Below are 20445 nucleotides of genomic sequence, written 5' to 3' on the forward strand. Positions count from 1 at the left end.
TTACTCCAGGAAGCTGTCATAAGCTGTTGGAGCTGCTGAGTCAGCTCTAGGACCTGTGCTTGAAGAATAGAAATGGGATCAGGGAATTCTTCTGCTTGTTCCATAATGGTGGATATGGAATAAGGCAGGTGTTGGGTGTGTGTGGTAAGAGTAAAGGCAGGTAAGAGTAGAGGTGGAGTGGTGAAGCAGAGGTTGTCACTTGGAGACTTGGTCTTCTGTTAGGGCAACACAGGCTGACTGAGTCTGCTCACCTAAGAGTGCCAAGAGTCTAAGCAGGCAACAAGGAAGTGGAGTAGACCTGATGACTAAGACCTATCTACAGTATAGGTACCTGTGGATGATCCTAAGAGACCAAGTCTGAAGAGACAGTCCCCAGGCAGAGTAGGCCTTATATTTATACCTCTGTGGTGGAACCTGCTAGAACATCTTGCTTACTCAGCCTAGTCAGGTGATCAGGTCATATGACCAAGGATGAGGTCATATGAGGTCATGCACAGCCATGCACAGCAGGTCACCTGACCATCCAATCCTTCCAGCAGGTTCCAGCACATGCCAAGGTATACCAGCTACTTCCATGTCATAAAGGCTTAGTCATGTCTCTTGACCAAGCAATGAGCTGGTGCCCTGACACCACCACAGCCCTTTTCATTTCAAATACATTTAATCTCCTATTTATATACACCTCATAGAGGCAGAGAAGGCAGGAAATTGGTCAATCTTGCACCTTTCAAGTTGTTGTAACTCAGCACAAGTGTGCAAGGCCCTCCTCCATCTGTGCCTCATTGTCAAAAGGTCTGCTCACAGGAAGAGGGGTGCAAGCTCATTCACTAGCTGCCCCATATGCTCTGCTGACAAAGGACAAATCTGGGGGCAGCAAGTCAATATTTGATAGGCATGCTGGCATCTGGTCAGTGATGCCATGAGTATGTATGAACCCCTGTGCTGGCAGAGGCTGGAGGTGGGCATTTGGCAGGGATTGCACCTCAGTCTCAGCATGTGAGATGGTGACCTCTGGCTGGTCCTCTTCAGCCTCAGCAAGTGTAATGTTGACTTCAGATCCATAAGAGCCCAGATTTGCATAGTAGTGTTGGTCATTTCCAGTGACCAGTTGGATGCCTCTTGCACCATGCTGCAGACACCCCTTGAGGAAAAGGTCCACTGGATGTTGGTTTCCCTCTGCCAGAGACATGGTATGGAAGTTCCATTCATTCTGGAACCTGGTTGCATTGTTGTTTATGTCTTGCAAGAAAAGCCAGTGCAAGAGCCACAGATGGTTGTTGTTATGACAATTGAGCCCTTCATTGGCCTCCAAGTCAAGGAAGAATAAGGCCCACTTCTGTCCAAACAAATTGGTCACATTGACCCACATTCTTTCAATGCAGGTGTTATGAACCAATCAGCCCCATATGTAGGAGCCCTGATTCACACCACAGTGTTCCACCATCCATTGAGCAACCCAAACATTCTTGCTGCCATGATCTCCACAGACTCTTGATGGGATGCCAAATTGCTCAGTGCCTTCAAGAAAGACTGATAGTACCATGTCAGCACAGTTGGTGGGACTGATGCAAATAGTGGTGACACAGCACAAGAAACCATCCACAAAAGTGTGGATGTAAAGACCCCAATGGACAAGCCCATGCTGTCCATCATGGTGCCATAGGGTGTTCAGCCCAGTGACTTTGTATGGTCTGTGAGGAATTCTTTGGCAACCAAACAAACATGGAATCATATCAATATGGCAAAGAGATTGAGTGAGGTCTTGTAACAGGATATGATAGCCTTGAGAGGTGAGATATCCATCAAGAAGTCAACATCCATTTTTGGGAAAGCAATTGTGCCAGTCTTTCACCAATGCATTGAGTTGCTCTGGCGAAATGTCATGGTACTTCTTCTGTCATCCAACCCAGCGTCATTGAGGGACATCTCCAGGCTGTTTGATGATCTTGAAGAGCAGAAAACCAGGTCAGAGAGCACCTAGTTCAACCAGCCTTCCTCAAACTGTGTGTGCAGAACATCTGTACCAATGTGCAAGCACAGATATTGACAAAACCTGTGCTGCCAGCAATAGATAGTCTTGATGGAAATGCATATGGGGACAACCAAAATGCCTGGCCAATGATAGGCTGGCAACCTCAGGAACAGGTCAAAGGATGTTGTCTGTGCTTCTAGACTGAGTGGAATCCAACTCAGCCAGCATATCCCTTATATCATGTTCCAGAGCAGATACATCAGCAGCAGGAAACAGCTGGAAGAGCTGTGGTATGAATCAGTTAGCTAATTACTTAGCATGTTTGATAAGGACATGCTGGAAGGGCTGCTTGCCAGAACACCAGTGTCTCATTCCGGATGACTTCCAAATGGGTATGATCACCCATGTCAATTCTTACCATGACCAAGACCTTGCACAGGAGTGCTTCGAAATGCTGCAATACCATGTTGGCAGCAAGCTGAGGATTACTGAGGAATACATCAGGATTGAAGGTTGCCATAAAACATCAGAGGTGACAGTGTCATGCTACAATGCATTCAGGGGACCATCCAGTTTGGCAAGCATCAGACACTTCTGGGAGGGGCATTTGGTCAATGGCATATATCCTACACATGTGCTAATGCTGCACATAATTGGAAAACACTGGTGGAGGATGGTGGGGTTACAAGAAGAGGGAAAGAAAAGAACATTTCAGACTAATGAGTCAATAGGTGCAATGGGCTGCTACACTTTTGGAGGGATGGAAACCAAGATGTTCTTCTGCCATAGGCTTTGCATGCCGCTCCACACTGCATTCATCAAGTCTGCAGGAGCATCCATAATCCCCTGGATGGTCACAGCCATCTGCAACCTGCTTTCCTCCACCTGAATGTATTGCAACTCCGTCACTTCCTCCTCCTCCCTGATTCTCTGCTGCGACACACACTCCTTACTCCTGCAGCTAGAGCCAAAAACAGATGCAAGACAGCCTGATGGGCACTGAATCACATCCAGCATGATGTCAACAGCATGTGTGACTGTGGGGTACATGTGAGCATAGATATGATCATACTGCACCTCAGATGCATTCTTCAAAGTGCCCCTGCCACATTTGATGGATTTGTGGTGGTTGATTGTGCCTGCAGAGACAGCTCTGTCAGTGCTGTGCTTCTTGAGGGAGTTGTGGTGGTTGATTGTGCCTGCAGAGACAGTTCCATCACTGCTGTGGGTGCTGAGAGAGTTGTGGTGGTTGATTGTGCCCACAGAGGCATCTCCTTCACAGCTGTGGCTGCTGAGAGAGTAGTGGTGGTTGATTGTGCCCACAGAGGCATTTGGAGGGCTGGTGACCCACTGGTCAGGGGAAAGGTGGTTCAACATAGATGATGGTAAGGTGATGTCTTTTGATAGGTATTCTCTCTCCATTTGTTTATGCATGTAGGTTAGCATATTGCCCAGCTAACTGTTAGTTATGGTACTGACATGAATGGAGCTGTAGATGAGGTGACTGAATGATAGCAAGGAGCAAATTGCTTCCAGTCTCCTGAACACAGCAATTTGGCCTGCAAGACTCAGGTTCTGCTCATGTGCTGGGCCCTAAGCAGTCTTTGGAAGTTGAGACACCAGGACTACAGTAAAACTACATTAATGTATAATTATATGAATGTAGTAAAGATACAATATAGACTGATATTGATGTTATGATATGCCACTGTGGGCACAATCAACCACCAATTGGTCTAAAGGGACGTGTACAGAAAAAACACAGACCTAAGCAGTATGAGGCAGTTGCTGCCACACTGATCAACATGTACCGGCAGCATGTTGAACACAAGGTGGAGTCAGGAGGTCAACCCATTAATTGCATGTCATGCAATTGGAACACAGTTTACAACAACAAGCAGTATTCTGATGCACACAGGAATGGGAATTCATATGGTGGGAATGAATGCACAGGACAAAGTAAAACACTAGTGGAGGATGGTGAGAATACACAGGAAAGGTAAAACATTAGTGGAGAAGAGAAACACCACCAGTGATGTTCACAACAGGAGGGGCACCCAAGGGGATCATCATGCTCTCACCCAGATGACTCTTAGAGGCAATGACAATACCTAAACAGCAGTGATCAGTGCTCTGGTTAGAAAAGAGAGAAAAGCACAGTACTGTATATGGAGCTGCTGAGGACAGCAGCAGTGATAACAAACCAGAAACAGCCTCAAGTGTTGTGGCCAACCTTGTGTGGGGCACAATTGTCACCAAGTGCCTTGCAGCACACACTGCAATGGAAGCACCCAGACTGACAAATTCCGATAACAGAGTCACTGCATCCATTGCAGAAGTTGCCAAAAGTGCTGCAGACATTGAGGAACAACTCAGTGTTTTTTGTGCCTTCCTCCATGATGCGCATTTGCTGCAGACAAGAGTACTCATCCTGCTCGCTGCTCATCATCTTGCTAGGCTTTTTCTTCTTCTTCAGCTTGCGGCCAGTAGTATCCATGTCAGATGTAGGGAGGGGAGGATGGACAGCAGGATAGTTCTTGTTACAATCAAGTCAGCATATAGCTCAGGAGTGGCAAACAGATGATGTTCACCTGGGGGGACCCATGGCAGCTGCTCTGCCCTCCATCCTTGCCATTCACTCTGGTCCTTGTGAAGAGATGCACACCAGGATACACCTCCAAGTCATTGTCTTCTTCTGCATTGTCTTCTTCATGCTCATCTTTGTCTTCATAGCCTTCCTTGTGAACTTGCAAAAGGAGGGTGTGGGAGTCTTTGTCAACCTGAGAGATGCTCAACACAACTTCTTGGGCCTGGGGCATAGGAGGGTTAGGGACATTGGATTGGCCACCAGTACCCAAGTCAGCATTTACATGAGAGGCTCTAGTGGATTTGGCGGGGTTTGACATTCAACAGTGTAGATGATGGCAGAAAGAAGAGAGGAGGTGGAGAAGAACTCATGCACGTTGTGCACAAGGGCTGGGATCACGGAGGCAAAATGGGCACAACCCCTACCCCTATTGGATCAATTGATATAAATAATATTTTTATTACATATTAAATACGTTATTGCTAGGTACGTGTGAGAAATACCAATGTAGAAGAAGGAAGAGGAAATGGATGCGTGTGGTGGTTGATCGTGCCCGCAGAAGAGCCTTTGCTGATCCCTACCTACCACGTCCAGAGATGCGCGAGAAAAGGTACCATGGTGGATCGAACCCACTCGTGAGGCTTTGTCGGTCTTGCCCGAGGACGGCAAAGAGGGCAGCCACCAATGTGGTGGTTGATCGTGCCCGCAGAAGTGCAGGAAGGTCCTGTTGCGCGCGCGCAACCAAGACTGGTGGTTCGCAGAAGTGCTACCCACCGACGTTCGTGCGGGCACCCGAGAAGAGCTTTCGTCCTGATTATAGCTCGCCGATGTGGTGACCTAACCTTCCGAGCACCAAATAGTAATCGCTCAGCAGACGCACATGCAACCGTGTGCATGTGGTGGTTGATCATGCCGGCAGGAAACGAAAGATGCTTCTTGTCCGTGCAGCCACATAACAGTATCCGAGCAGAAAGGACCCCAGAGTGCAGTGATCCATGAAGATGTGGACAGTGAAATAATCCGGCGTAAGTACGTGAAGCCAGAACGCGAGATCCCGAAATGATTGAAGAAGGAGCATCGTTCAGTTCAGGATTAGGAGTAAAAGACCCTATTCGTAGCGAGAGATATGGTAGACAAGTTTGACATTCTCGGTACATTCAGGGAGTGACTAGAAAATGAACAGGTGCGAGGGATGCGAGTGGTTGTGGAATGGCATTGGAGTGGTGGGATGGCGGCAGAAGGGACAGGGTGATTAGCAGGTTGTAGGGAGGGGAAGAGGAGTGCGTTGAGAGTGACGCGTCTCATGTCCAGGGTTTTGTCCCATATGTAACCTCATAGTGCGAACGACACAACGTTGATCGCCACGACCATTCAATGACTACGCCTCCCCTTTTGTCCTCGGTCAATCTACCCTGAATACAGTGGCTTCTGTGTCCTTCATTACGGTCATCCATGCACCTGAATGCGAGGACGGCTGTCACCGGGCAGAACGTTGTATTTGTCCCCTATCGACGAGAGCATGTTGAGGTGGATCCACATTCTCCTTATAAATTGGCCCTGTCCCATTGACTGTGACTATAGATTTACCGAAGATGGTTGCATAAGGTCGAAGGAAGAGCAGAGGAACTCCTTGAAATTGAGCAGGATTACATGTTGCCAAGTGAGCATATGTCGCATTGCCATGATGCAACCAGCTTGACAGGACCTGTCGCAGATGTTTGGCAGGAAGATGAAGACAGTGAGTTGTCGCAATACCAAGACCACACGTTCTGATTTATAGTCCAGCTTTTGTTGCTGTTGTTCTTGCGGCGCCCCGCGACAGACAAGCTAGCGATCTAACTGATCAGGAGATCAAGGCACTGCCGACGATTGGCATAGTACGCTTGTTTCTCCATCCTGGCAACAGGGGGCGAATGGCAGAAGTTATGATTTTTATCGCAGGCGAGTTTTTTTAAGTATCGCGCATCACCCAACTGAGCTGTTTTGACAGAGGCTGCATTCATACGGGCTGGCTATGACTACGATACATTGGGGCTTCTGCTTTCCTATGCGACATCAACCGAGTCTGGTCTGCACTTGGCACCTTACAACTTCTACGTTCGAATACCCGTAGTGAATGAGCCTTTCAAGAGTCTATTTCGAAAGTATGGATTTGATCAGGAGAAGCCTGTTCCCGAACATCCCGAATACATCGAATTAAGCGCTGGGCGTGTCTCGTGGGATGGCGATTTCGATTTGCGGGATTGGCCTTCATGAGGGCACTGCGTCTTTGGTATCCATATTATAGATCTGGTATATAGTGTCCTCCCCACGTGACGCTGGATCGTCAAGGGCGTGCAAAGAGGACGGACTGACCCTCTCTTCCTGGAAGAAATGTTCTATTATGTACGGTGTACTACATTGGATTAACAGTGATTTGCATGTGTGATCACGGAGTGGTTTCATCCAACATATGATGCCTAGAAAAGGATATGCAAGGCAAATGCACTCAGGATAACAACGGTAAACAGATATACGACGTATTGCGCGATCAGATAACCTTTGCAACGTTAACTTAGGCATTCAGCAGTCGAACTTGGTTGACGAACCTGGAAGATCCTGGCATTCACCTGAAGGGGAATGGACGGAGGTGAGGTACACCTGTGTAGTCTGTACATGGCAGGATATAAGTGCAAGTCGTCAAAAGAGACGGGAAGACCGCTTACTGCAGTCGGAACACCAGAGATAAAGCTTGCGCGCGTAAGTCAGGTTCGGGAGTAAAGTGATAAAAGTCAGCTCACATGGCAACAAAGCGTAGAACCTTGTCGTTGGGGTCCATCAGACTTGTGTGGTATGTAAGGCACTGTACGATGAGCACTGCAAGGACCGGAAGGAGGATCATCTTCGCCAATGCAAGCGCGACCATGGAAGCGAGGGGGGCATTTCGGAGGGGCCGTGGTATGTTCATCCTTGCGAAGGCGGACCCAAGACATAGAAGGCCGAGGGGGACGGAGGCGTTGCCAAAGAAAGTAGCGATGTCGAGCACAAACGCCAGTGGAGGTTGCCCATCAGGTGCAGGCGGGATGCTTTCTCCGGCAACGCCCGGAACAAAGAGCGCTTTCAAGGTCGGAACAAGCGAGATAAGGATAGCTGCGAGGATTGTAACAGTGATAGGCTCTATTAAGGAAAGTAAAAAGGCGCGCATCCGGCGAATGGGTCCAGTGGAGGTCAAAGGAGAGACCGGTCGCACGCGTAGGCCTTCTTCTAATCCATTTAGGGTGGTGCCGTTTGGAGAGAAAGGCTCGACATTCGTAGGGGCCACTGTGGACTCGTCGGGTAAGAAAGTGACATGCCGTCTATTGTGGACTTCTGCCACCTGCTCTGCAGATGTATCTTCGGTGGTGCTCTTTGCTTCTCCTATTTTTTCGCATTCTGCAGAATTCTGCCTTGTCGAACTGCCAAACCTACCAGCAATGGAGCAAACATCAGCCAGCTTGTTCCGGAAAAGGTCGATGTGGTTTCTCAGTCGAGCACGGATCCCAGGGTCACCTCCTTCTTCTACCATGGGGTCCTGATTCTTGAAATCTCTGAGGAGCAAGCGATAGCCGCCCAGCGGGAACAGCGTAATTGTGTACACCAACAGGAATCTTCAAAGTAATACCTTAGAGGGCATGGAAAGCCATGGAACGGCAAACGCTAGCTCACGGGGCGATATATGCAACTGCCAACGTTGAATCTGTGGAGGGATTGAAGGGTGCTTGGCTAGTAATACTCGTGAGCACGGCAACCGCTGTGACAAGGTCAGCCTGGGAGTTACTATGAAAAGCCGTTCTTTGCTCACGAACATCACCCCAGTTGCTCCACGCGCCAGCTACAAGGATACCTCGTTGGAACCGCGGTGGTACATAGAACACGATGCGAATAACATATGCAAATACGAAGCCGATGACCTGGTACAGTAAGGCCACTAAGACAAGTGGGCCTTCCAGCGATGAGTAAGGCCTTTGAGCGTGTGGATCCAGCGAAGACAGACCTAGCGCAGCGACATTCTGAGAGTTGAACGCCGGTACCAGCTTGGCCAGCATACTGTGTTCAGGGTCAGGCGTGGCACAGAGTCTTCTCCTGAAGATGTACGCACAGACATGGGAGAGTGACATTCTGAGATCGACTCGTCAACTTTTGGCCGGACATATGCGAGAGGGATAGCGTACGAGTATTATCTGTCCCAAGCCTCGAGCGGCACCCGCACTAAGAAGGTCTTTTTTCGACAACAGATATCCAAAAGACACTGAGGCAACAAGGCGGATCATTGGGCGCACGGCAAGCCATATTATTGCGCCAAGTGCCGGTGTTTGATCTTGGCCTGACGACATGATGATGGGCAAGAGCTGGCAAAGCAAATGGCCCCAAATGCCGGCTTTTAACAGAAGTGATTAAGAAGATAGAAGACAGAAAATCCGGCCATGAGGTAAGTACTGGGCCAGCTGTGTATGAGGACGTTGGTTGTACCGAGGGATCCGAAGTGTTTCCGGGCCGGTCGGCGCCTGCACCCTCGTACGCGGCCTTCGATCCGGGCCCTTGCTGCCCAATCGTCCCGATCATTTTTTTTGCCTTGATCAGAGGATGATCGGATGCGGAACTGCGACCATTTCGAGAAAGCTAAATTGATGCCGCAGAAGGAAATGAAGCGCTGGGCGGGAACGCGAACCAGCCAATGGGGTGAAGGGGAATTAGTGGAGGCGAGCTTAGTCAGCCTCTGGCACTGCTGCAACCAACGAGCCAAACCTTTTTGCCGACGTCCGACGACCGGACACCGCCGAATGCCTCCCTTCCCAGCGCCGCCTTCCTCTTTCCTTCATTTCTGACCACCACCACCACCCCTTCCTCCTTGTAGACCGTAAACGTCGGGCGCACAAGCGTATACAACAAGCCCATCCACTTGGGTCGATATCTCCCTCCCTCATTCATCCACCAACTCGTTGCTTATCCATCATGCAAGCACTGAGAACCTCATATGTTCGGCCATCATATCCCTTTCTTCTCCCCCTCACCCACTCTCGACCTCGACCTTCTCTCTTCTTCACCCCCCACCGCTGCGAAGCAACACTCGCTGCGACCTCACCTCTTGCAGCTGCGCCCAGTAACTCCTTAGGGCCAAGCGCTACTCCCATACCCGGTGAACACAAGGTGGAGACGCCTCCCGTCGTTCTCAGAGAGGGACCGGGCAAGGCTCCTGCCGTACCCGCTAGAAGAAGACCCATCAAGAGCAGTAAGGCTGCAATCACATTGGCGAGTCCTCTCTTCTCTGCATTCTGGCTGGCGTGCTGACTGATCGGACAGACCGCCACTGCAATCGAACGCCTACGTTCTCTGCTCCAATCTCCTACCCCAACCCACCTGCGCATCGGCGTTCGTCAGAAGGGCTGCGCTGGCATGTCGTACCACCTCGAGTATGTCGCAAAACCTGGATCGTTCGACGAGGTCGTCGAGCAGGAGGGTGTGCAGGTCCTGATCGACTCCAAGGCCCTGTTTAGCATTATTGGGAGCGAGATGGATTGGAGGGAGGATCTCCTTAGGTGTGCTCTTATCTTTTTACTGTTCCGTGCGACTGCCTCATCAGATTGACAGCTCCAAGTTCGTGTTCAAGAACCCTAACATCAAGGACGCGTGCGGCTGTGGTGAATCGTTCAACGTCGGTCAGAGCGTGCAACTCTGAGGCGGCAACCTATTACACGCAGCGAGAACAAATCGAACAGCTGATGCAATTGTCCTGATGACACCGTCGTATGACATCCACTTTGCATATATCGCAAGGAACGACTGCCTCTGACACCCCTCGATCTGTAATACTCCCAAGATCTACGATCTTCATGTAAACTAAGCATTACTTTGCAATGGATGTACCGAAATGCGAAAGACGCACTGCGGCTTGTGTAGGGCTAACCGCCATGTTTTGGCCGAGCCATGCATGCACGTTAGTCGCCTGAAGTGCACGATATGCTTCACCATGGCCTTGAGTCTAGTGGCGTTGTCTTTCCCCTGGAATGACCTTGCGGAGCTAGATGCTTGAGGCAATGTACCGGGATATTGCATTGCCTTGATCCGTCATATTCTACGGCACAGATCAGGATAATAATGGACTATGAGAAGCTACCTTGGCGACCCCAATTCTGTGCGTGCGAGTTATACGAGTCCGAGAGCTACCTGCGACGGTGAATCGACCTCCAGTCTCACAAAGGATCGCTGTTAGCGCACCAGGTCCCGACAAATGACTGTTAGAATGGTCTTGTGCGGCGCCATTGCAGGCTGACATTGCTCTTCGTGCATTTGCATGTATGCCTAGGCAAACTGCATGCTCCGGCGGCATGTGCGTGTGGCCTTTTGCAGCTGTATGACTCTATGATTCCTCTCCAGGTTACTACGAATCATAGTCACTATTCGCCATTGTCAAAAGCTTCATCCGTTAGCATGCCATCGCCGATAAGGTTACTTTGTTTCTTTTCTCAAGGTTGACCATTCCCTCAAGGATCCTTATTGCAGACCTTGAATAGTGAATCAAGCCCAACCTGTCGTTGCAATTACTACTACATCGACTCTGTCTACCCTAAGATTACTCCTTATCGAAACCAGTGTGTTTCTCCGGCCGCACCCTTCTCATACTGACCATGATCCCAATAACCGCCAAGCAAACAAAGAAGACGATATCACTCTTGTATTCTGACCCCGTTCCGCACAAACCACGTCAAGGACTCTACCGCAGCCGTAACCATTCCTTCGCACCCTTCCTTGCGCTGGAATGTCTTGAGCATCGTGACGAGGGCCAGCACCGCGCCAGCCTTTTCTGCAACCCTAGCGTCAGCTTGTGGTTTCGTATTGAGCAGCAAATTTCTGAGCAAGAGTGTACCACGATGCTGCAGCCCTGGATCGGGGGCCTCATTTGACCTATTGTCAGACATATCCGATTCGGAGAGAGGCTCAGATGAATCGAGTTCTACGATCTTCGGCACGAGGCCCGGATCGATGAGCTGCGCGACGATAGTGAAAGTATTCTGTGCCCCTTTAGGCAACGACAGCAGGGCGTTGCACGCTTCGGGAGAGTCGGTAAGCATGGCGAGCGCACCACTTGCGGCGAGACGTGTGGGCTTGTCGTCAACATCGGACAGCGCCAAAAGCACGTGAAGTCGGCCCTTGGAACCCGGATCGGTCGTGTATCTCTGGAAGATCGCTTGGTAAGATACTAGGTTACAGACGAGCTCAACGGATGCGCGGCGCAAAAGAGTATTGTCGTGGAGCATGAGTTGATCAAGGAGGCTCAGTGAACCCGGTTGTCCTGATATGCGATTGCTGATTTCGGGTCCCAGGGAGGCGAGATTGGTGAGAGCCATGAGAGCCTCAAACTGTTGTAGGAGAGAAGACTGAGAATTTGACAACATGGTGCAAAAAGGCCGAATCGCGTCGATGGAGGAAGCCGGAGTAGGACCAAAGAGCAGAAGAGGAGAGGAGGTAATAGCAAGTTTCGCAAGCGCTTGTATCGGTGAGAGAAGGACTGCATCAGTGTGCGGTGGATCCAGAGAGGAGGATGGTGCCTTGGAGACTTCAGCAAGCATGGTTTGAATAATAGTTTGCAGCGCTTTTGCGCCCCCAGCTTGAATGATCAATCCACGGTTTTCCTTGTCCTCGGCCAAGCTGAGGAATGATCCTCCGACACTGGCACGCACTCCTGCGCTGTCACCTCCGCTTCTCGTAAGTGCCACGAGTACAGGTACAACACCCGCCTTCAGCAGTCGTCGGCACCGTTCTTGGACGGCTTCATCCATCTCCAGCTTGGGTATGGGCTCATCCCTGAGTTTGTGGCTGCCATGGACCATGCCTCCTTTGGCCATCCGTCTTAGTCGGTCTAGTTGGGCCTCATCGCCAGCAAGCTTGGGTCGATAGGTTACTATGTTGCAAATGATGACAGAGACACCATAGAGCAGCGGAAGTGTTGCGCGCTTCTTCCATTGTGCAAGTACAAAGAGAGAGCGAAGAAATGGGCTGTTTCTGGAGAGGTCCTCCCGAACTGCTGGGGTCATGGAAAGGTGGGCGAGAGCTTCAACAGTATCGAGTGGTTCATCCGTTTTCTCGACCTCGCAGACTAGCTCCTGGGCGAGGCTCCTAGCCAGGACAATTTCTTCCTCTTGTTGTACATCGACACCTTTCTCGTTAACATCACCACCTCCCTCTCCTCCGTGCGACAGCTTCAGCAGGGCCAGCATGGCCCTTGTCTTCGTCCCTTCTCCTCCCCTATTCGCAGCGCGCCTGAGAAAGGCACCCCAGTCTTTGCTGACCAATGCTCGGCAAGCTTTCACGTCTGATGCCTGGGAGAGCAATCCCGCAAGAGAGCCCTCGATTTCATTATTGCCGGGGAATATGTCGGGAAGGTCAGTCAGATGACTCTGGAGTCCCTCATTGGCCAGCAGGGCGGTACCTGAGAGAGGATCGACGGTAAAAAGCGTTGTCAACAACGCAAGGCCCTCCAACGCTTTCGAAACGTCCGTAGAGCTGATTCGTGCTTCAAGCGGTACTGTGAGAGTGCGCTCGATCTCTGCTGTGCCAGCTTCGGGGGATTTGCCCTGTCGGGTGTGAGACACATAAGTGGCGAACGTCACTGTTCCTTGAGTGCGGACATCTTTAGGTTGTGAGGGGGAAAGAAAAGCAAACAAAGCATCGATTTCTTCCTCAGAGATGATGATAGCCGTGGACGTTTTCAAAGCGATGGACATTGCGTGCGGCCTTTTTAGGGGTAAACAGGGAACTGTGACTGAACGGGCGCTTGAATTTGGTCCCTGAACCCCGAAATTATTCGCTGCATGATTTGAGTTAGGTGATAACTTCGAGATCGCCACACCATGCCAAAGCGACGCGCAGAGAAAATTGGTGAGCGCATATATCACGCATGATTATATCGCACTCCATACTAAATACTTATGCTATGTGCCATGCTAGGAACACTACTATTCTGCCCCGAGTGTGGTACCCTTCTTTCTCTCCCTGTCGAGGACAACCTCAAGTATGTTGAATGTGAGCAGTGTCAATATCGGGAGCCCGCATCGTGTAAGTCATCCCTTTTCTAATCACTGTCCTAGACAATGACATTGTACAGCATATGAGAATATTGAGGTGACGACGGTCTCGACACTCGAATCGATCCCCTCTCCTCTGCGACTGAAACGAACGACCAGGACACGGGCGCACATCGGGGGAGACTTGGACACCAAGGCGCGTCTTGCTATCCATATGAATTCGTTACCCAGTGACTCACTACAATGCACACTTAGAGTAATGAAGAATGCCCAAAATGCGGTCATCGTGAGAGTACGTACAAAGAGAAGCAAATGCGAAGTGCCGATGAAGGCGCTACGCTGATTTATTCTGTGCGTGTGCTCTCCTTGCGTCTCATAATACCGATGTTATGTGTGTCCTAATACGTTGCTTTTCCAGTGTCTCAACCCAGAGTGCAAGCATACATGGCGACAAAACGGATGATTCTGGGTTTCACGCGTCTCTGATTCTCCCTCCTGTGACTTCTGCCGTGAGCCGTTATGCCGCCTTTGTATCCTATCACACACACTCTGTTGCAATGCGTGTTATACGTATACACCCAAATAGTTGAAGAGTGCTACGATGCCGAACCCTGCCAATATACTGGCCACTAGCGCAACGAGTACTTCTCTGATTGAGAAGGCAGTTTTGGGTAGACTGCGCCGTGGTTTAAGATCGCATATGGACACTGAGACTCGAGACATACGTTGTGAAGTAGAACCCCAGGAGGAAAGCAGCCGAGCAAAGCAATAGAGCGATATAAGGAAGGAGAGTGGTGGGTATTGCAGGACTGAAAGGCGGTAGGCGTGCATACAGTTCCTGAGGAATATTGAGTGATTATTTCTAAACAATAATGATCTGCACATACGCGTATTTGGGAATACGACTCCATGGCCATTCTCTGTGGTAGACGTGTCAAGGCCCTTTAGTAGATTCGGTTTTAGCAAGATGCGACGGCATCACGGGATCAGAGGAGCACAGCAGCGGGAACAAATCTGAGTCCTTTCCTTGTGAGACGGGATCTGATTGGTGGATGACGTGGGTCACTGACGCACGGACGCCCCTCCGTTTCCTCTCTCCCTCCGTTCTCTCTTCCTCCTCGAGTAAAAACTCAAAAGCGTCGTATCAGTAAATTCATCTTGTATTCTCACCATCACCTTGTTCTCCCTATTGAGCAACACCTAACTCTTCACGAAATCAAGTCTATAAAAGGTTTGTCTTCCTTTCAATCTCGTAATCAGCGACGTGTATGCTCACCGTTGCCTCACGTCTTTTGCCTCCTTTCCGCCCACTGCGCTACCACGTTATCACCCCTCTCCACGTCCTAATCTGCCCCCACCACCCCTCTTGGCCCTCCTCTGCATCCTCCATCTCCTCACTCGCTGCCTTCCCCCACACCCTCTGTTTCTGCACTTGTCATCTCCCCCCGCCCTGCAGATGTCCTACCAAGCCAACGTCCAAGCCGGCCAGGCGAAGACAAAGTCTGCAGCCGACCAAATCCTCAATCACCCAGTCGCCAAGCAGATCCAAGATCGGGCCAACTACTATGTCTCCCAACTTGACAAGGAGGTATGTATCCGTTGCTCCGCGGGAAATTCTCTCTGACGCGTTCCTCTGTGCTCTTCAACCTCGTGCTTGCCTCGCCTCTGTGTGCGAACTTGGCCCCATACACCAGCTCGGCAAGTATCCGTACATGAACCAAATTGAGCAGAAGACTTCAGTGCCCAAGGCATGGGTCTTCCTCGGCACCTTCGTCCTCCTGCTCATCGGCATGCTGTTCAACGCGCTTGCTGCTCCCATCAGTAACTTCATTGGTTGGCTTCTCCCAGCTTACCTGTCCTTCCGTGCGCTGGAAACGAAAGAGGCTGATGACGACATCCAATGGCTCACTTACTGGATCGTCTTCGGTTTCTTCAACTTCCTCGAGTCGGTCGCCCTCAGCGCTGTCCTTTACTACCTACCATTCTATTACGTCTTCAAGACTGCGTTTGTCATCTGGCTGCAGCTTCCTGCGACCAAGGTACGCTGGTGTGCGTATTTGTTTTGTGTTGTCGATTAACGATTCTCTCAGGGTGCTCGCGTGTTGTATCTCACTGTTGCTCGCCCTCTCCTCGACGGCTCTCGCCGTGCTCCGCCTCCCGCTACTACGACCGCGACGTCTGATGACCTGCGCGCCAAGGTTGCATCTGCCAATGCGCTCTGATCGTGCTTTGCTAGTTCTTCCCCATCGCCTAAAGAGACCGGTATCCCTTGTCTGGATACAGTCATGTTGCTCTCACAACCCGTCTTTCTACTTGTTCACCCGAATCGCCTATAGCCTATTTCATTTTAACGTTACGAACTCCCCTCCGAATCGATGTAGTACACGTTTCTATGGCTTTTCCCTTCTGCTTATAAAACCTGTTCAGCCCTAGATCATCTCCCTTTCGCGGTGATGCATATCACTCGGTACCCGCTGTACAAAGGGGTCACGGTCGGCCGGCGTGCTCGTTCAGCCTCGGACAAGAGATTCATAAGGCGGGGATGTGGGTGATGGATGAACAAACAACTACATTCACCAACGACTCCAGCACATAAAAAACGAATTACAAAATCAACACCGACCGTCAAACTCTTTATAATACGTTCACAAACGCAGAGCCACCATCTGCGGGTAGTACAGTATAACTATGGCACATAAGCTAGTAATAAGATTCCCGGCCTCCCTCGGTTCCACGGCTCTCCAGGAACTTCTGGGGTGTCCAATCTTCTGTCACCTTATTTGCCAGTCCGCGCTTGAGGATCCATTGCTTGCTTGTGAGAGCCTCTTCCGGAGTATTTGTGTGGGGTTGCTCATCGATCAAGCCTCCCTTCAACCGCTGGAGGGGTACGGTGTCCTCGGGTCGGCTGAAGTAGACGAGCGAATAGCGCGTTTCCTCTGCCTGTCTTCCTGGTGGAGTAACGACACGGTGGATGTTGGAGCGGAGCAGGCCAGCAGTGAACTTGACCATTGCGTCGCCAAGATTGACGATGGCGCACCCAGGGACAGGGCGAACATAAGTCCAGTTGGTTGTGCCGGGTAGCTGAACTTGGAGTCCGCCAAGCCAGTTGAAGAGGACAGTGAGGGAACCGAAGTCGGTGTGTGCACCTGCGTTGACACCACGTTCCTCTGGCGGTTGGGGTGGGGCGGTCAGGAAACGGACGTGGTCACCGGACTCAGCTTTGAGACGATGCAGATTCTGCAATGTCCCTGCCGGAAGACCGAGCTGATCATTGAAAATCCCAAGCATCAATATGATGATGCTCTGTGCGTTGAGGGCATAGGAGCGGAAAAGGTCCCTGTTGTCCTTGATCAGCTGAGGCGAATCGAGCGGTTCGGTGTTGCCGACGATATCATCCTTCTTCAACTAGAGCAGGCATCAGTCAAATGTGCAACAACCAGTGGCACAGACTTGCATTGAAGCACTCATGCTTGTCTCGTGTGCCCTTAGCGTCCATGATGGACTTCCCGTATCCCTTGTAACCGTAGTAACCGTTGGCGCCCTTGAGCGTGTCACGGTCCGCGAGTGCCTTCTCCTCGAGTGGAAGATCAAAGAACTGCTTCTCGAGCGAGAGCAAGCGTTGGGCGTCGTAGAATAGCCTCTCCCCTTGTTCACACCCCATGAGGTTGAGGTAGTAGAAGCCGAGCTCCTTGCCGCATGTGAACAGCCTTGCCGCCTCGTTTGCGTCGTTCGCGAGGAGTTTCTTGAGTTCGATTGTCACGAGAGGAGCAGTCTCGATGTCATTTGGGAAAGGCGGGAGAGATGCGAAAGAAGGAACGTCGCCCATGGATGGAATATCGTCCGCTGTTCAAGGCGACGCAGGGAGAAATGTGGAAGGTGGAAGCCGATGAGAGCCTCTAGCTCCCCAGGCATTATATACATCGGCAAGCTGTCCAGTTTACGTCCCGCTGTGAGTCCAAACGAGGTTAGGAACCCGCAAGTGCGCTGTCCGTCCGGTATGCCGATGGTGGAGGTGTACAGACAGGAAGAAGGTACAACAGGGACGGAAGGCACGCGCGCCTCCAAGTCACCCCACAGCCGCCCCATGGGGTAGTAACACCAATTCGAGCCACTAATAGTTGCTTGGCAAGGCGGTTAACCTTCTAATCTCGGCCTTTAGGACTCAATTTTTGTTCAGTGTGGAGCGCTCAAGTTGTTTAAAGACTCCTCCACCATGCCCCTGACATTAATATCACACCACTTGTGAAGGATGCCATGGTCTATTATACCCTGACTATAGCAGAAGCATTCGGGATAAGCTGTCATACATGTCCCTGCCAGTACTGCAGCTTCCAGGTACTGTCCTAACTCAATCCTTCACTCTTCCCTAGTCTCTGCCCAGTAAGAATTCGAAGATCGTGCTATTATGGAGGGCCTTGTGGTAAAACGTGGCACGTCACAGAGTTCGTTGCACTTGGATAGGGGAATGGGAGGGGAGGAGCAAATAGAGGAAGGGTGGGTTGAACGTTCGAAGGGAGGAGTAAAAGCAATAATATTAGACTTGATATTGCTATGTAACAAACAGAACCCTAATAATTGCATTGTCTTTCACAGCCACTAAGAACTGTTCTTCATTGATACCGATTCTTGCAGTCATCGGCGTTCGACCATCATGTCCTCTCCACCACTAGCCGCACAACGCGAGCGGCGCTCCAATGCCGGAAACCGGTATGCATCCCTGTTTACGAGTTCCAGATATAGCTAATCTTGTTACGCCAGAATGCGCGCCCTTTTGGATGTTGAGTTTGAGGCGGAAGAGATGTTCGCCGAGGAGGAGGGTGACATTGAGTTCGTTGGGGATCAAGGTAAGTTTAGGTTAATCTCAGTGTCAATGAATGACTTATGATGTTGAAATAGTCGAGGAGGAAGATGTCTTCGAGTCGGACTTTGCGAGCACAGAAGAAGAACAGGATGAGGATGAAGACACGCAGGAGAAAGCAATATTACGAGAAGAGAAAGCCCACCGAGCGGTGTGTATATCTCCTCAATGTTAATACATATTTTAAAATGCTACAAAGGCTGTGCGAAAGAAGGTGGAACGAACAACGACGACCTCCCTTTTCACCAAAAAGCCCCCCGCGAAACCGGTCGAACCACGCCCAAAACTGCCAAAGCACGTTTCCATTGCTCTACCTCCAGAAGCTGCTCTTCCGGGTGATAATGTGAAAGGGCTTCCTTTTCGGAGGCGACAGAGCTCGCGAGCTAGCGCACAAACGGCGAAGCTCAACTTGGAGAGAAAGCTGAAAGAGGATGCTGCTCGCCGGGTGTGTACACTGTAGAGCGTCCAGTCATTATGTCATCCCACTAACACTATTCCAAGGCGTCCCTAATGCACAAACCCAAGCGCCCCACTGTTCCACGCAAAACTCAAGACCAGCTCATTGCAGACGCCCTTGAGCTGGAAGAGCGCAACGTCCAGTCTCTCAAAGACTTCTTAGCCAGAGAGGAGGAGAAGAAGCGGGTAGCGAGAGTTGTGAGGAAGACGGTGCATGAGGGTGGTGTACTGAGTTTCGTGAGTCGGGCAGAGGAGATCAAAGTGCCGCTGGTGCAGGTAATCGAACCCGGAACGACGCATCTTTGGGAAGCGCACACATTGGCCGTGACAAATTCTGCCCAAAATGAGACGGAGGATCTCGCTCAAGGCAGCAAGCCGGCTGAAGACACACGTCCCATTCTTGAATCTGTGTCGCCCGCTCAAAGGATGTCGATTGCCGATGAATCCGAAGCAAAACAAAGTGGGGAACAAGAAAGGGTGTCAGTGGGCGTGGCCATAGAGGCATCCCCACAGGCAACGGCAGCGACAAATGGTACCATAGATGTTCAGCACGAAGATGCAACTGCAAATTCCACTGAAGCTCCACAAGCTGAGGTCGGAGAGGCGAACCAACAGGAGTTGTCTTTGGGAGTGCCCGCTGCTGCCATACCTCAGGAAGAAATTCACCCTGTCCCGTTCGGTGGTCCCGAAGGCGTACCCAACACCGATACATCCCTTCCAGCTACTGGCCCGTCTGCGCCGGCGCAATCACAAGGACCACTGACGGAAGACATGCACCTCCAAATGCGAAACCTCATTGCTCTCAAAGACCTTATACCCCAGGAACTGATTTCGGACGACGAAGGGGAGAGCGACACTCAGGCCAAGTCGAAGGCGAAAGTACCATGGACATGGGTTGAGGAGATGGGAGCACTGTTTGGAGATCACGTGGATTGGGGAAACCTCAGAGTTGTACCAGCTCGCAATCGGCCGATTTGTGAGTCTGGCTAAGATAAACTCGTTGGCTTTACCGCTGACAGTGATATAGACCGCAGGCCGCCCATGTGTCCAATGACAGGTCTCCCTGCACCCTATCGCGATCCCTCCACCGGAATCCCCTACGCGAACGCCAAAGCATACCGTGTATTGCGACGGCTGACGCAACATGAATATGCGTGGGGCGACGGAAGAGGCGTGTATTTTGGGGATGAGAAGGAGGAAGGCGCGAAGGGAGTTCCAGAGGCTTGGAACAGCTTTGTTAGGGGTGTGATGCCTCGGCAGAAGATACCTGACACCAGGAAGGAGGAAGACGTGGAGATGAATGATGCTGCCGCGGTAATATGAATTGGAGTTGTCATTGTTTTGTTAGTATGCTGCTTGCATTGTATACTACTGCAATCGCTGTAAGAATATCATTAGCAATTTTCTTTTGTTTGGGCCGAGAATAGTTGAGTGCCAAACAAGGTTTTGTCAGCCCTGATATCGATCTGACAGAGCACAACAGCCGAGTTTATTGCGGGACCAAACATTGTTGGTTCTCTGTTTCCCAAGA

At 50.7% G+C, this 20445-nt stretch overlaps 10 protein-coding genes across 10 annotated transcripts; 4 read left to right on the plus strand and 6 right to left on the minus strand.

Moving 5' to 3' along the window:
• Nucleotides 1–820: 820 nt before the first annotated feature.
• DACRYDRAFT_17674 (uncharacterized protein) lies at nt 821–1369 on the minus strand (the record flags this gene model as incomplete). The annotated part of the gene is made up of 1 exon (XM_040771295.1): nt 821–1369. The coding sequence occupies one exon, from the start codon at nt 1367–1369 to the stop codon at nt 821–823; it is 549 nt and encodes a 182-aa protein (XP_040625888.1).
• A 2610-nt stretch (nt 1370–3979) lies between these two features.
• Nucleotides 3980–4791, minus strand: DACRYDRAFT_17675 (uncharacterized protein; the record flags this gene model as incomplete). Its single annotated transcript, XM_040771296.1, has 3 exons — nt 3980–4083; nt 4274–4508; nt 4564–4791. 3 exons carry the CDS (start codon nt 4789–4791, stop codon nt 3980–3982), a joined length of 567 nt encoding a protein of 188 aa, XP_040625889.1.
• Nucleotides 4792–5879: 1088 nt separating this feature from the next.
• DACRYDRAFT_24095 (auxin efflux carrier) lies at nt 5880–9012 on the minus strand. Its single transcript, XM_040773543.1, has 13 exons — nt 8750–9012; nt 8677–8696; nt 8572–8624; nt 8380–8520; nt 8244–8328; nt 7340–8185; nt 7265–7289; nt 7148–7208; nt 6547–7098; nt 6345–6497; nt 6274–6297; nt 6141–6219; nt 5880–6086 (listed from the first exon to the last, which is right to left on the minus strand). Exons 1-9 carry the CDS (start codon nt 8909–8911, stop codon nt 7019–7021), a joined length of 1473 nt encoding a protein of 490 aa, XP_040625890.1. The 5' UTR covers nt 8912–9012; the 3' UTR covers nt 5880–6086; nt 6141–6219; nt 6274–6297; nt 6345–6497; nt 6547–7018.
• Nucleotides 9013–9875: 863 nt separating this feature from the next.
• DACRYDRAFT_56885 (uncharacterized protein) lies at nt 9876–10254 on the plus strand (the record flags this gene model as incomplete). Its single annotated transcript, XM_040775405.1, has 2 exons — nt 9876–10114; nt 10167–10254. Coding segments are annotated over 2 exons (327 nt in total), but the record flags the coding sequence as incomplete, so codon positions are not given.
• Nucleotides 10255–11179: 925 nt separating this feature from the next.
• On the minus strand, nt 11180–13300 carry DACRYDRAFT_118291 (ARM repeat-containing protein; the record flags this gene model as incomplete). Its single annotated transcript, XM_040770557.1, has 1 exon — nt 11180–13300. One exon carries the CDS (start codon nt 13298–13300, stop codon nt 11243–11245), a length of 2058 nt encoding a protein of 685 aa, XP_040625892.1. The 3' UTR covers nt 11180–11242.
• Nucleotides 13301–13516: 216 nt separating this feature from the next.
• On the plus strand, nt 13517–14063 carry DACRYDRAFT_56314 (DNA-directed RNA polymerase polypeptide; the record flags this gene model as incomplete). The annotated part of the gene is made up of 4 exons (XM_040775367.1): nt 13517–13631; nt 13681–13800; nt 13866–13951; nt 14019–14063. The coding sequence occupies 4 exons, from the start codon at nt 13517–13519 to the stop codon at nt 14061–14063; spliced, it is 366 nt and encodes a 121-aa protein (XP_040625893.1).
• Nucleotides 14064–14164: 101 nt separating this feature from the next.
• DACRYDRAFT_56534 (uncharacterized protein) lies at nt 14165–14420 on the minus strand (the record flags this gene model as incomplete). The annotated part of the gene is made up of 2 exons (XM_040775380.1): nt 14165–14276; nt 14326–14420. Coding segments are annotated over 2 exons (207 nt in total), but the record flags the coding sequence as incomplete, so codon positions are not given.
• Nucleotides 14421–14725: 305 nt separating this feature from the next.
• DACRYDRAFT_24099 (uncharacterized protein) lies at nt 14726–16037 on the plus strand. Its single transcript, XM_040773544.1, has 4 exons — nt 14726–14831; nt 15057–15188; nt 15295–15639; nt 15691–16037. Exons 2-4 carry the CDS (start codon nt 15057–15059, stop codon nt 15820–15822), a joined length of 609 nt encoding a protein of 202 aa, XP_040625895.1. The 5' UTR covers nt 14726–14831; the 3' UTR covers nt 15823–16037.
• Nucleotides 16038–16245: 208 nt separating this feature from the next.
• Nucleotides 16246–17476, minus strand: DACRYDRAFT_96291 (Clavaminate synthase-like protein; the record flags this gene model as incomplete). The annotated part of the gene is made up of 3 exons (XM_040777358.1): nt 17055–17476; nt 16376–17005; nt 16246–16266 (listed from the first exon to the last, which is right to left on the minus strand). The coding sequence occupies exons 1-3, from the start codon at nt 17424–17426 to the stop codon at nt 16246–16248; spliced, it is 1023 nt and encodes a 340-aa protein (XP_040625896.1). The 5' UTR covers nt 17427–17476.
• A 775-nt stretch (nt 17477–18251) lies between these two features.
• Nucleotides 18252–20237, plus strand: DACRYDRAFT_110326 (YL1-domain-containing protein; the record flags this gene model as incomplete). The annotated part of the gene is made up of 6 exons (XM_040769039.1): nt 18252–18307; nt 18359–18444; nt 18497–18609; nt 18658–18903; nt 18960–19890; nt 19942–20237. 6 exons carry the CDS (start codon nt 18252–18254, stop codon nt 20235–20237), a joined length of 1728 nt encoding a protein of 575 aa, XP_040625897.1.
• Nucleotides 20238–20445: the final 208 nt, after the last annotated feature.

The sequence above is a fragment of the Dacryopinax primogenitus genome, assembly GCF_000292625.1.
Source record: "Dacryopinax primogenitus strain DJM-731 SS1 chromosome Unknown DACRYscaffold_17, whole genome shotgun sequence".
Taxonomy (NCBI): domain Eukaryota; kingdom Fungi; phylum Basidiomycota; class Dacrymycetes; order Dacrymycetales; family Dacrymycetaceae; genus Dacryopinax; species Dacryopinax primogenitus.

Coding starts and splice junctions, on each gene's coding strand:
- DACRYDRAFT_24099 (XM_040773544.1), top strand. CDS start 15,057: ATGTCCTACCAAGCCAACGTCCAAGCCGGCCAGGCGAAGACAAAGTCT. Junction 15,189..15,294: donor TCTCCCAACTTGACAAGGAG/GTATGTATCCGT, acceptor CCCATACACCAG/CTCGGCAAGTATCCGTACAT. Junction 15,640..15,690: donor TGCAGCTTCCTGCGACCAAG/GTACGCTGGTGT, acceptor CGATTCTCTCAG/GGTGCTCGCGTGTTGTATCT.
- DACRYDRAFT_24095 (XM_040773543.1), bottom strand. CDS start 8,911: ATGTCGTCAGGCCAAGATCAAACACCGGCACTTGGCGCAATAATATGG. Junction 8,625..8,676: donor AATGTCACTCTCCCATGTCT/GTGCGTACATCT, acceptor CCCTGAACACAG/TATGCTGGCCAAGCTGGTAC. Junction 8,521..8,571: donor TCAGAATGTCGCTGCGCTAG/GTCTGTCTTCGC, acceptor CATCGCTGGAAG/GCCCACTTGTCTTAGTGGCC.